This window comes from Petromyzon marinus, chromosome 57 (genome assembly GCF_048934315.1).
Source record: "Petromyzon marinus isolate PM22_M1 ecotype Great Lakes invasive population chromosome 57, UKy_Petmar_22M1.pri1.0, whole genome shotgun sequence".
In the NCBI taxonomy this organism is placed as follows: Eukaryota; Metazoa; Chordata; class Hyperoartia; order Petromyzontiformes; family Petromyzontidae; genus Petromyzon; species Petromyzon marinus.
Genome location: NC_133723.1, coordinates 10,444,220 through 10,459,812, shown reverse-complemented (window position 1 = coordinate 10,459,812; position 15,593 = coordinate 10,444,220). Strand labels below are relative to the sequence as shown.

Genomic DNA, 15,593 nt, shown 5'->3' with positions numbered 1-15,593 from the left:
ACAAGGTGACACACAGAGAACAAGGTGACACACAGAGAACAAGGTGACACGCGGAGAACAAGGTGACACGCGGAGAACAACGTGACACACGTAGAACAAGGTAACACACGGAGAACAAGGTAACACGCGGAGAACAAGGTGACACGCGGAGAACAAGGTGACACACGTAGAACAAGGTGACACACGTAGAACAAGGTGACACGTAGAACAAGGTGACACGCGGAGAACAAGGTGACACACGGAGAACAAGGTGACACACAGAGAACAAGGTGACACACAGAGAACAAGGTGACACACAGAGAACAAGGTGACACGTGGAGAACAAGGTGACACACGTAGAACAAGGTGACACGCGGAGAACAAGGTGACACGTAGAACAAGGAGACACACGTAGAACAAGGTGACACACGTAGAACAAGGTGACACGGAGAACAATGTGACACATGTAGAACAAGGTGACACACGGAGAACAAGGTGACACACAGAGAACAAGGTGACACACAGAGAACAAGGTGACACGTGGAGAACAAGGTGACACACGTAGAACAAGGTGACACGTAGAACAAGGTGACACGCGGAGAACAAGGTGACACGCGGAGAACAAGGTGACACGCGGAGAACAAGGTGACACACGGAGAACAAGGTGACACGTAGAACAAGGTGACACACGGAGAACAAGGTGACACGCGGAGAACAAGGTGACACACGTAGAACAAGGTGACACACAGAAAACAAGGTGACACGTAGAACAAGGTGACACGTAGAACAAGGTGACACGCGGAGAACAAGGTGACACACGTAGAACAAGGTGACACACGTAGAACAAGGTGACACACAGAGAACAAGGTGACACGTAGAACAAGGTGACACGTAGAACAAGGTGACACGCGGAGAACAAGGTGACACACGGAGAACAAGGTGACACGTAGAACAAGGTGACACACGGAGAACAAGTTGACACGTGGAGAACAAGGTGACACACGGAGAACAAAGTGACACGTAGAACAAGGTGACACGTAGAACAAGGTGACACACAGAGAACAAGGTGACACACTTAGAACAAGGTGACACGGAGAACAAGGTGACACACAGAGAACAAGGTGACACACAGAGAACAAGGTGACAGACAGAGAACAAGGTGTCACGTAGAACAAGGTGACACACGTAGAACACGGTGACACACAGAGAACAAGGTGCCACACTTAGAACAAGGTGACACGGAGAACAAGGTGACACACAGAGAACAAGGTGACACACAGAGAACAAGGTGACACGCGGAGAACAAGGTGACACGCGGAGAACAAGGTGACACAAGTAGAACAAGGTAACACACGGAGAACAAGGTGACACGCGGAGAACAAGGTGACACGCGGAGAACAAGGTGACACACGTAGAACAAGGTGACACACGTAGAACAAGGTGACACGTAGAACAAGGTGACACGCGGAGAACAAGGTGACACACGGAGAACAAGGTTACACACAGAGAACAAGGTGACACACAGAGAACAAGGTGACACACAGAGAACAAGGTGACACGTGGAGAACAAGGTGACACACGTAGAACAAGGTGACACGCGGAGAACAAGGTGACACGTAGAACAAGGTGACACACGTAGAACAAGGTGACACGGAGAACAATGTGACACATGTAGAACAAGGTGATACACGGAGAACAAGGTGACACGTAGAACAAGGTGTCACACGTAGAACAAGGTGACACACGTAGAACAAGGTGACACAGAGAACAAGGTGACACACGTAGAACAAGGTGACACGTGGAGAACAAGGTGACACACAGAGAACAAGGTGACACGTAGAACAAGGTGACACACAGAGAACAAGGTGACACGTGGAGAACAAGGTGACACACTTATAACAAGGTGACACACGTAGAACAAGGTGACACGTAGAACAAGGTGACACGCGGAGAACAAGGTGACACGCGGAGAACAAGGTGACACACGGAGAACAAGGTGACACGTAGAACAAGGTGACACACGTAGAACAAGGTGACACAGAGAACAAGGTGACACATGTAGAACAAGGTGACACACGGAGAACAAGGTGACACACGTAGAACAAGGTGACACGGAGAACAATGTGACACATGTATAACAAGGTGACACACGGAGAACAAGGTGACACGTAGAACAAGGTGTCACACGTAGAACAAGGTGACACACGTAGAACAAGGTGACACAGAGAACAAGGTGTCACACGTAGAACAAGGTGTCACACATAGAACAAGGTGACACGCGGAGAACAAGGTGACACGCGGAGAACAAGGTGACACACGTAGAACAAGGTGACACACGTAGAACAAGGTGACACACAGAGAACAAGGTGACACGTAGAACAAGGTGACACACGTAGAACAAGGTGACACGTTGAGAACAAGGTGACACGCGGAGAACAAGGTGACACACGTAGAACAAGGTGACACGCGGAGAACAAGGTGACACACGGAGAACAAGGTGACACGTAGAACAAGGTGACACACGGAGAACAAGGTGACACGCGGAGAACAAGGTGACACGCGGAGAACAAGGTGACACACGTAGAACAAGGTGACACACGTAGAACAAGGTGACACACAGAGAACAAGGTGACACGTAGAACAAGGTGACACGTAGAACAAGGTGACACGCGGAGAACAAGGTGACACACGGAGAACAAGGTGACACGTAGAACAAGGTGACACACGGAGAACAAGGTGACACGTGGAGAACAAGGTGACACACGGAGAACAAGGTGACACGTAGAACAAGGTGACACGTAGAACAAGGTGAGACAGAGAACAAGGTGACACACGTAGAACAAGGTGACACGTGGAGAACAAGGTGACACACAGAGAACAAGGTGACACGTAGAACAAGGTGACACACAGAGAACAAGGTGACACGTGGAGAACAAGGTGACACACTTAGAACAAGGTGACACACGTAGAACAAGGTGACACGTAGAACAAGGTGACACGCGGAGAACAAGGTGACACGCGGAGAACAAGGTGACACACGGAGAACAAGGTGACACGTAGAACAAGGTGACACACGTAGAACAAGGTGACACACGTAGAACAAGGTGACACAGAGAACAAGGTGACACATGTAGAACAAGGTGACACACGGAGAACAAGGTGACACACGTAGAACAAGGTGACACGGAGAACAATGTGACACATGTAGAACAAGGTGACACACGGAGAACAAGGTGACACGTAGAACAAGGTGTCACACGTAGAACAAGGTGACACACGTAGAACAAGGTGACACAGAGAACAAGGTGTCACACGTAGAACAAGGTGTCACACTTAGAACAAGGTGACACGCGGAGAACAAGGTGACACGCGGAGAACAAGGTGACACACGTAGAACAAGGTGACACACGTAGAACAAGGTGACACACAGAGAACAAGGTGACACGTAGAACAAGGTGACACACGTAGAACAAGGTGACACGTGGAGAACAAGGTGACACGCGGAGAACAAGGTGACACACGTAGAACAAGGTGACACGCGGAGAACAAGGTGACACACGGAGAACACGGTGACACGTAGAACAAGGTGACACACGGAGAACAAGGTGACACGCGGAGAACAAGGTGACACGCGGAGAACAAGGTGACACACGTAGAACAAGGTGACACACGTAGAACAAGGTGACACACAGAGAACAAGGTGACACGTAGAACAAGGTGACACGTAGAACAAGGTGACACGCGGAGAACAAGGTGACGCACGGAGAACAAGGTGACACGTAGAACAAGGTGACACACGGAGAACAAGGTGACACGTGGAGAACAAGGTGACACACGGAGAACAAGGTGACACGTAGAACAAGGTGACACGTAGAACAAGGTGACACACAGAGAACAAGGTGACACACTTAGAACAAGGTGACACGGAGAACAAGGTGACACACAGAGAACAAGGTGACACACAGAGAACAAGGTGACACACAGAGAACAAGGTGTCACGTAGAACAAGGTGACACACGTAGAACACGGTGACACACAGAGAACAAGGTGACACACTTAGAACAAGGTGACACGGAGAACAAGGTGACACACAGAGAACAAGGTGACACACAGAGAACAAGGTGACACGCGGAGAACAAGGTGACACGCGGAGAACAAGGTGACACACGTAGAACAAGGTAACACACGGAGAACAAGGTGACACACGGAGAACAAGGTGACACGTGGAGAACAAGGTGACACACGGAGAACAAAGTGACACGTAGAACAAGGTGACACGTAGAACAAGGTGACACACAGAGAACAAGGTGACACACTTAGAACAAGGTGACACGGAGAACAAGGTGACACACAGAGAACAAGGTGACACACAGAGAACAAGGTGACACACAGAGAACAAGGTGTCACGTAGAACAAGGTGACACACGTAGAACACGGTGACACACAGAGAACAAGGTGACACACTTAGAACAAGGTGACACGGAGAACAAGGTGACACACAGAGAACAAGGTGACACACAGAGAACAAGGTGACACGCGGAGAACAAGGTGACACGCGGAGAACAAGGTGACACAAGTAGAACAAGGTAACACACGGAGAACAAGGTGACACGCGGAGAACAAGGTGACACGCGGAGAACAAGGTGACACACGTAGAACAAGGTGACACACGTAGAACAAGGTGACACGTAGAACAAGGTGACACGCGGAGAACAAGGTGACACACGGAGAACAAGGTTACACACAGAGAACAAGGTGACACACAGAGAACAAGGTGACACACAGAGAACAAGGTGACACGTGGAGAACAAGGTGACACACGTAGAACAAGGTGACACGCGGAGAACAAGGTGACACGTAGAACAAGGTGACACACGTAGAACAAGGTGACACGGAGAACAATGTGACACATGTAGAACAAGGTGATACACGGAGAACAAGGTGACACGTAGAACAAGGTGTCACACGTAGAACAAGGTGACACACGTAGAACAAGGTGACACAGAGAACAAGGTGACACACGTAGAACAAGGTGACACGTGGAGAACAAGGTGACACACAGAGAACAAGGTGACACGTAGAACAAGGTGACACACAGAGAACAAGGTGACACGTGGAGAACAAGGTGACACACTTATAACAAGGTGACACACGTAGAACAAGGTGACACGTAGAACAAGGTGACACGCGGAGAACAAGGTGACACGCGGAGAACAAGGTGACACACGGAGAACAAGGTGACACGTAGAACAAGGTGACACACGTAGAACAAGGTGACACACGTAGAACAAGGTGACACAGAGAACAAGGTGACACATGTAGAACAAGGTGACACACGGAGAACAAGGTGACACACGTAGAACAAGGTGATACGGAGAACAATGTGACACATGTATAACAAGGTGACACACGGAGAACAAGGTGACACGTAGAACAAGGTGTCACACGTAGAACAAGGTGACACACGTAGAACAAGGTGACACAGAGAACAAGGTGTCACACGTAGAACAAGGTGTCACACGTAGAACAAGGTGACACGCGGAGAACAAGGTGACACGCGGAGAACAAGGTGACACACGTAGAACAAGGTGACACACGTAGAACAAGGTGACACACAGAGAACAAGGTGACACGTAGAACAAGGTGACACACGTAGAACAAGGTGACACGTGGAGAACAAGGTGACACGCGGGGAACAAGGTGACACACGTAGAACAAGGTGACACGCGGAGAACAAGGTGACTCACGGAGAACAAGGTGACACGTAGAACAAGGTGACACACGGAGAACAAGGTGACACGCGGAGAACAAGGTGACACGCGGAGAACAAGGTGACACACGTAGAACAAGGTGACACACGTAGAACAAGGTGACACACAGAGAACAAGGTGACACGTAGAACAAGGTGACACGTAGAACAAGGTGACACGCGGAGAACAAGGTGACACACGGAGAACAAGGTGACACGTAGAACAAGGTGACACACGGAGAACAAGGTGACACGTGGAGAACAAGGTGACACACGGAGAACAAGGTGACACGTAGAACAAGGTGACACGTAGAACAAGGTGACACAGAGAACAAGGTGACACACGTAGAACAAGGTGACATGTGGAGAACAAGGTGACACACAGAGAACAAGGTGACACGTAGAACAAGGTGACACACAGAGAACAAGGTGACACGTGGAGAACAAGGTGACACACTTAGAACAAGGTGACACACGTAGAACAAGGTGACACGTAGAACAAGGTGACACGCGGAGAACAAGGTGACACGCGGAGAACAAGGTGACACACGGAGAACAAGGTGACACGTAGAACAAGGTGACACACGTAGAACAAGGTGACACACGTAGAACAAGGTGACACAGAGAACAAGGTGACACATGTAGAACAAGGTGACACACGGAGAACAAGGTGACACACGTAGAACAAGGTGACACGGAGAACAATGTGACACATGTAGAACAAGGTGACACACGGAGAACAAGGTGACACGTAGAACAAGGTGTCACACGTAGAACAAGGTGACACACGTAGAACAAGGTGACACAGAGAACAAGGTGTCACACGTAGAACAAGGTGTCACACTTAGAACAAGGTGACACGCAGAGAACAAGGTGACACGCGGAGAACAAGGTGACACACGTAGAACAAGGTGACACACGTAGAACAAGGTGACACACAGAGAACAAGGTGACACGTAGAACAAGGTGACACACGTAGAACAAGGTGACACGTGGAGAACAAGGTGACACGCGGAGAACAAGGTGACACACGTAGAACAAGGTGACACGCGGAGAACAAGGTGACACACTGAGAACACGGTGACACGTAGAACAAGGTGACACACGGAGAACAAGGTGACACGCGGAGAACAAGGTGACACGCGGAGAACAAGGTGACACACGTAGAACAAGGTGACACACGTAGAACAAGGTGACACACATAGAACAAGGTGACACGTAGAACAAGGTGACACGTAGAACAAGGTGACACGCGGAGAACAAGGTGACGCACGGAGAACAAGGTGACACGTAGAACAAGGTGACACACGGAGAACAAGGTGACACGTGGAGAACAAGGTGACACACGGAGAACAAGGTGACACGTAGAACAAGGTGACACGTAGAACAAGGTGACACACAGAGAACAAGGTGACACACTTAGAACAAGGTGACACGGAGAACAAGGTGACACACAGAGAACAAGTTGACACACAGAGAACAAGGTGACACACAGAGAACAAGGTGTCACGTAGAACAAGGTGACACACGTAGAACACGGTGACACACAGAGAACAAGGTGACACACTTAGAACAAGGTGACACGGAGAACAAGGTGACACACAGAGAACAAGGTGACACACAGAGAACAAGGTGACACGCGGAGAACAAGGTGACACGCGGAGAACAAGGTGACACACGTAGAACAAGGTAACACACGGAGAACAAGGTGACACGCGGAGAACAAGGTGACACGCGGAGAACAAGGTGACACACGTAGAACAAGGTGACACACGTAGAACAAGGTGACACGTAGAACAAGGTGACACGCGGAGAACAAGGTGACACACGGAGAACAAGGTTACACACAGAGAACAAGGTGACACACAGAGAACAAGGTGACACACAGAGAACAAGGTGACACGTGGAGAACAAGGTGACACACGTAGAACAAGGTGACACGCGGAGAACAAGGTGACACGTAGAACAAGGTGACACACGTAGAACAAGGTGACACACGTAGAACAAGGTGACACGGATAACAAGGTGACACACAGAGAACAAGGTGACACGTAGAACAAGGTGACACACAGAGAACAAGGTGACACGTGGAGAACAAGGTGACACACTTAGAACAAGGTGACACACGTAGAACAAGGTGACACGTAGAACAAGGTGACACGCGGAGAACAAGGTGACACGCGGAGAACAAGGTGACACACGGAGAACAAGGTGACACGTAGAACAAGGTGACACACGTAGAACAAGGTGACACGGAGAACAATGTGACACATGTAGAACAAGGTGACACACGGAGAACAAGGTGACACGTAGAACAAGGTGTCACACGTAGAACAAGGTGACACACGTAGAACAAGGTGACACAGAGAACAAGGTGTCACACGTAGAACAAGGTATCACACGTAGAACAAGGTGACACGCGGAGAACAAGGTGACACACGTAGAACAAGGTGACACACGTAGCACAAGGTGACACACAGAGAACAAGGTGACACGTAGAACAAGGTGACACGTGGAGAACAAGGTGACATGTGGAGAACAAGGTGACACGCGGAGAACAAGGTGACACGTAGAACAAGGTGACACACTTAGAACAAGGTGACACGTAGAACAAGGTGACACGCGTAGAACAAGGTGACACGCGTAGAACAAGGTGACACGCGGAGAACAAGGTGACACACGGAGAACAAGGTGACACACGGAGAACAAGGTGACACACTTAGAACAAGGTGACACGTAGAACAAGGTGACACACAGAGAACAAGGTGACACACAGAGAACAAGGTGACACACGTAGAACAAGGTGACACACGGAGAACAAGGTGACAGGCGGAGAACAAGGTGACACGCGGAGAACAAGGTGACACGTAGAACAAGGTGACACGTGGAGAACAAGGTGACACACGGAGAACAAGGTGACACGTAGAACAAGGTGTCACACGTATAACAAGGTGACACACGGGAGAACAAGGTGACACGTAGAACAAGGTGACACACGTAGAACAAGGTGACACACAGAGAACAAGGTGACACACAGAGAACAAGGTGACACACAGAGAACAAGGTGACACACAGAGAACAAGGTGACACACGGAGAACAAGGTGACACACGGAGAACAAGGTGACACGTAGAACAAGGTGACACACGGAGAACAAGGTGACACACGTAGAACAAGGTGACACAGAGAACAAGGTGACACACTTAGAACAAGGTGACACGGAGAACAAGGTGACACACAGAGAACAAGGTGACACACAGAGAACAAGGTGACACGGAGAACAAGGTGTCACGTAGAACAAGGTGACACACGTAGAACACGGTGACACACAGAGAACAAGGTGACACACAGAGAACAAGGTGACACGCGGAGAACAAGGTGACACGCGGAGAACAAGGTGACACACGTAGAACAAGGTAACACACGGAGAACAAGGTGACACGCGGAGAACAAGGTGACACGCGGAGAACAAGGTGACACACGTAGAACAAGGTGACACACGTAGAACAAGGTGACACGCGGAGAACAAGGTGACACACGGAGAACAAGGTGACACACAGAGAACAAGGTGACACACAGAGAACAAGGTGACACACAGAGAACAAGGTGACACGTGGAGAACAAAGTGACACACGTAGAACAAGGTGACACACGGAGAACAAGGTGACACGTAGAACAAGGTGTCACACGTAGAACAAGGTGACACGTGGAGAACAAGGTGACACACTTAGAACAAGGTGACACACGTAGAACAAGGTGACACGTAGAACAAGGTGACACGCGGAGAACAAGGTGACACGCGGAGAACAAGGTGACACGCGGAGAACAAGATGACACGTAGAACAAGGTGACACACGTAGAACAAGGTGACACGTGGAGAACAAGGTGACACACGGAGAACAAGGTGACACGTAGAACAAGGTGACACACAGAGAACAAGGTGACACGCGGAGAACAAGGTGACACGCGGAGAACAAGGTGACACACGTAGAACAAGGTGACACACGTAGAACAAGGTGACACGCGGAGAACAAGGTGACACACGGAGAACAAGGTGACACACAGAGAACAAGGTGACACACAGAGAACAAGGTGACACACAGAGAACAAGGTGACACGTGGAGAACAAGGTGACACACGTAGAACAAGGTGACACACGGAGAACAAGGTGACACGTAGAACAAGGTGTCACACGTAGAACAAGGTGACACGTGGAGAACAAGGTGACACACTTAGAACAAGGTGACACACGTAGAACAAGGTGACACGTAGAACAAGGTGACACGCGGAGAACAAGGTGACACGCGGAGAACAAGGTGACACGCGGAGAACAAGATGACACGTAGAACAAGGTGACACACGTAGAACAAGGTGACACGTGGAGAACAAGGTGACACACGGAGAACAAGGTGACACGTAGAACAAGGTGACACACAGAGAACAAGGTGACACGCGGAGAACAAGGTGACACACGGAGAACAAGGTGACACACAGAGAACAAGGTGACACGTAGAACAAGGTGACACGTAGAACAAGGTAACACACGGAGAACAAGGTGACACGCGGAGAACACGGTGACACGCGGAGAACAAGGTGACACACGTAGAACAAGGTGACACACGTAGAACAAGGTGACACACAGAGAACAAGGTGACACACGTAGAACAAGGTGACACACCGAGAACAAGGTGACACACTTAGAACAAGGTGACACGTAGAACAAGGTGACACGTAGAACAAGGTGACACGTAGAACAAGGTAACACACGGAGAACAAGGTGACACGTAGAACAAGGTGACACGTAGAACAAGGTAACACACGGAGAACAAGGTGACACGCGGAGAACAAGGTGACACGCGGAGAACAAGGTGACACACGTAGAACAAGGTGACACACGTAGAACAAGGTGACACACAGAGAACAAGGTGACACGTAGAACAAGGTGACACGTAGAACAAGGTGACACGTAGAACAAGGTAACACACGGAGAACAAGGTGACACGCGGAGAACAAGGTGACACGCGGAGAACAAGGTGACACACGTAGAACAAGGTGACACACGGAGAACAAGGTGACACGTAGAACAAGGTGACACACAGAGAACAAGGTGACACAGAGAACAAGGTGACACATAGAACAAGGTGACACATAGAACAAGGTGACACACAGAGAACAAGGTGACACACGTTTAACAAGGTGACACACAGAGAACAAGGTGACACACGGAGAACAAGGTGACACAGAGAACAAGGTGACACAGAGAACAAGGTGACACATAGAACAAGGTGACACATAGAACAAGGTGACACACAGAGAACAAGGTGACACACGTAGAACAAGGTGACACACATAGAACAAGGTGACACACGTAGAACAAGGTGACACGTAGAACAAGGTGACACACAGAGAACAAGGTGACACACAGAGAACAAGGTGACACAGAGAACAAGGTGACACAGAGAACAAGGTGACACGTGGAGAACAAGGTGTCACACGTAGAACAAGGTGACACACAGAGAACAAGGTGACACAGAGAACAAGGTGACACGTGGAGAACAAGGTGTCACACGTAGAACAAGGTGACACACAGAGAACAAGGTGACACAGAGAACAAGGTGACACGTGGAGAACAAGGTGTCACACGTAGAACAAGGTGACACGCGGAGAACAAGGTGACACGTAGAACAAGGTGACACACTTAGAACAAGGTGACACAGAGAACAAGGTGACACACAGAGAACAAGGTGTCACACGTAGAACAAGGTGACACACGTAGAACAAGGTGACACGTGGAGAACAAGGTGACACGTGGAGAACAAGGTGTCACACGGAGAACAAGGTGACACAGAGAACAAGGTGTCACACGGAGAACAAGGTGACACAGAGAACAAGGTGACACACGTAGAACAAGGTGACACATGTAGAACAAGGTGACACGCGGAGAACAAAGTGACACAGAGAACAAGGTGACACGCGGAGAACAAGGTGACACGCGGAGAACAAGGTGACACAGAGAACAAGGTGACACGCGGAGAACAAGGTGACACACTTAGAACAAGGTGACACGTGGAGAACAAGGTGACACAGGGGGCAGGGATCTAGAAGCAGCAAGCAGGCAGCTGGGAGCTGGGAGCTGGGAGCAGGGAGCTGGGAGTAGGGAGCTGGGAGCAAGGAGCGTGAGTAGGGAGCTGGGAGCTGGGAGCAGGGAGCTGGGAGCAAGGAGCGTGAGTAGGGAGCTGGGAGCAAGGAGCGTGAGTAGGGAGCTGGGAGCTGGGAGCGTGAGTAGGGAGCTGGGAGCTGGGAGCGTGAGTAGGGAGCTGGGAGCTGGGAGCAGGGAGCTGGGAGCGTGAGTAGGGAGCTGGGAGCAAGGAGCGTGAGTAGGGAGCTGGGAGCTGGGAGCAGGGAGCTGGGAGCGTGAGTAGGGAGCTGGGAGCTGGGAGCGTGAGTAGGGAGCTGGGAGCTGGGAGCGTGAGTAGGGAGCTGGGAGCTGGGAGCAGGGAGCTGGGAGCAGGGAGCAGTGGCCAGGGAATGGGGCAGGGAGCTGTGAGAGGGGGCTGGGAGCATGGAGCTGGCCTTGCCTTGTAGCCCAGGCCGTTGTGGTTGCGGGAGAAGGGGTAGAAGGCGCCCAGCTGCATCCATCGCAGGCACAGCTCGTGGGTGGTGTCGTAGATGAAGCCGCAGATGTCAGCGCCGATCTGGTGAGCGTCACGGGGCGGTGGCAGCAGCGGTCAGCGCCGCCGCGCTCCGAACCCCGCGGGGACGCGCGGGGTCGCGTCCCCGCTCGCCGCAGACACCGGCGGACGATCGTCCGAACGGCCGGTCCTGGACCTCCCGTAGGTCGACTCGGCCTCAACTGAGTACCTATCACGGTGCGTAGTACAACATCGCCGCTGGGGAGACGAAGGCGGCCGGGCCTGGTGCTGGCCACCTCCACCCCGCCGTGTGTGCCGTGCCGGTGGTGCCGCTGCTCGCTAACGGCACTTGTGCCGACAGTCTGTTGAAGGCCATTAGGGGGATCTTTGTCCTTGTGGTGTGATGAGCAGGGAACGGAGTTCAACTCAAACGGAACCAAAACTATTTTTTTATTCTGGGGTGTAAGGCCCACTGAGCTAAGCGGCTCTTTTTCAGAAGCGACCTGGCTATCACAAATGATAGCTCAGCGGAGTGGCCGATGTCGTCGTCGTCATCATCACGTGGGAATTTACAGCAGCTGAAGACTCTAGACGCGTGACGTCGATTCTTAATGTGGAGGACCCGGAGAGAAGTCCACGCGACCACGGGTCGGGATCGAACCCAAGCACTTCTGTATACCGGACGAGGTAGTTAACATCTAGATTTGAAGCTTTCGTGACTGCCAAGATCCATACTCTTTGGCTCTATTCGGTAAAGTCACGTAGGTAGATTTTTGTTGTTTCATTTTTCACCTACGTGACTTTACCGAACAGAACCAAAGAGTATAGTTAACGTCTCTTAGCAACCGTGATGATGATGATGATGGAGAGAGAGGCGCGCAAACTACAACTATACAGCAGCAGCAGGCGTCAGGGTCGAGATCGAACCCACGACCTCCTGCGTACCGGTCGAGGAAGACAACATCACAGCACTCGTGTGCTGTGCTCGTAAATAATTAACATGTTTTCTTCACGTGACAAAACTTATTGGCTGTGTCGGGTGGCGGCGGGTTTAACGGCACACATTAATGCCACGTCACCTCTATTATGGCAAGATTCTGTGTGTGGCGGGGCCGGCGGTGTGGGGGTTGCAGGCTCACGTAGGGAATGCCGAAGATGTTGAACTCAAGCATGCCGATGATGGACATGTGCATGTCCCTCCAGAGCGAGAAGTTGTCGCCCAGCCAGTGGCCCGCCCAGCGGCCGCTGCCCACGAATGTGGAGCGGCTCAGCACGAAGGCGCGCTTGCCCGTTGCATTCTGGGAGGCGCTGGCACACACCACACGGACATCCTCGAGTTAGCCAGACAACTGCTCAATGTCTACAGAATGTCAACGTTTAAGTGGCTAGAAGATGTTGACGAGCTCTCTGTGGATTTGGAATGTGCGTGTCTCTCTCTCCCGATGGCATTCTGGGAGGCGCTGGCACACACCACACGGACAACTCAAATGTTTCGTGACTCCCTCGCCCGCTTTGCAGGAGGACGTGGGTTCGATCCCGACCCTGACAATGCCTGCTGCTGCGTTTGGAGTCTGCGTGTCTCTCTCCCCGTGGTCGCGTGGATTTTTCGGTTTTTCCCTCCACATGTAATAATCAACGTCAAGCTTTTAGAGTCATTTGCCTGCTGCTATAAATTTCCACGCAACGATGACGTCAGCCACTTTGTTGAGCTGTCGTTTGTGATAAACCAGGTCGCTGCTGAAAAAGAGCTACATGGGTCAGTGTGTCTTACCTGGTCAAATAAAAATAGTTTAGTGCAGACTCATTTTGATCGATCGGTCAAATGTCAAAAATGTAGTTTCCTTTGAATCGGCATATGCCCAGATAAATTGTTTTTAACTTTAGTTCGGATTTGAATATTAATAATAATACTACTGCTGCGATGGGAGTCGATTTGTACGACGTGGAGTGGGAGGGTGTTCCTCATAACCGGGGAACACCCTTGTTATGAGGAAATCATTAGAGCCGCGCACTTTTAAATCATCCTCCAGATGCAACACTCAATTCACTACAACTGCTTTTAGTGTTTCGTTTGTTGTCCTACCCCCACACCTCCGATTGACGCGGTTGGCTACGTACGGTGCGAAAGAAGTTCAACACCCCCCCCCCGGCTCACTGGAAGGAGGGCTCGTGCTGTGCCCAGCCGAACAGCGAGTGCGTGTCGTAGTGGCGGCCCAGGTGGGTGTGCGCGTCCGGGCACAACGTCTTCTCGGCCAGGTCGTCGCCAGAAATCCCTGCACACCGCAGCACGCACGCACAGTGCTGCGGTGTGACTCTGAACACAACGCAGCACACCGCAGCACACCCACAACACACCGCAGCACACCCACAACACACCGCAGCACACCCACATAACACCACAGCATACCCACATAACACCCACAGCACACGACAGCACACGACAGCACACCACAGCACACCCACAGCACACCACAACACACCCACATAACACCCACAGCACACGACAGCACACGACAGCACACCACAGCGCACCCACAGCACACCACATCACACCACAGCACACCCACATAACACCCACAGCACACCACATCACACCACAGCACACCACAGCACACCCACAATAACACCCACAGCACACCACAGCACACCACAACACACCACAGCACACCCACATAACACCCACAGCACACCACATCACACCACAGCACACCACAGCACACCCACATAACACCTACAGCACACCACATCACACCACAGCACACCACAACACACCCACATAACACCTACAGCACAGCACACTACAACACACCACAGCACACCACAGCACACCACAACACACCACAGCACACCACAGCACACCACATCACACCACAGCACACCACAGCACACCCACATAACACCTACAGCACAGCACACCACAGCACACCACAGCACACCACAACACACCACAGCACACCACAGCACACCACAGCACACCACAGCACACCACAACACACCACAGCACACCACAACACACCACAGCACACCACAACACACCCACATAACACCCACAGCACACCCACAAAACACCCACAGCACACCACATCACACCACAGCACACCACAGCACACCCACATAACACCTACAGCACAGCACACCACACCACACCCACATAACACCCACAGCACACCACAGCGCACCACAACACACCACAGCACACCACATCACACCACAGCACACCACAGCACGTCCGTG

General features: G+C 51.2%; 1 protein-coding gene across 1 annotated transcript in view; it reads right to left on the bottom strand.

Annotated features, from left to right (window-relative positions):
* LOC116954896 (lysosomal alpha-glucosidase-like) overlaps positions 1 to 15,593 on the bottom strand; it is a 54,254-nt gene that overhangs the window by 22,206 nt on the left and 16,455 nt on the right. Inside the window, exons 13-15 of the mRNA XM_076052768.1 lie at positions 14,515 to 14,632; positions 13,499 to 13,667; positions 12,306 to 12,422 (exon numbers count right to left, since the gene is read on the bottom strand). Of these exons, the coding sequence (XP_075908883.1) occupies positions 12,306 to 12,422; positions 13,499 to 13,667; positions 14,515 to 14,632 (404 nt within the window). The remainder of the gene's footprint in view (positions 1 to 12,305; positions 12,423 to 13,498; positions 13,668 to 14,514; positions 14,633 to 15,593) is intronic.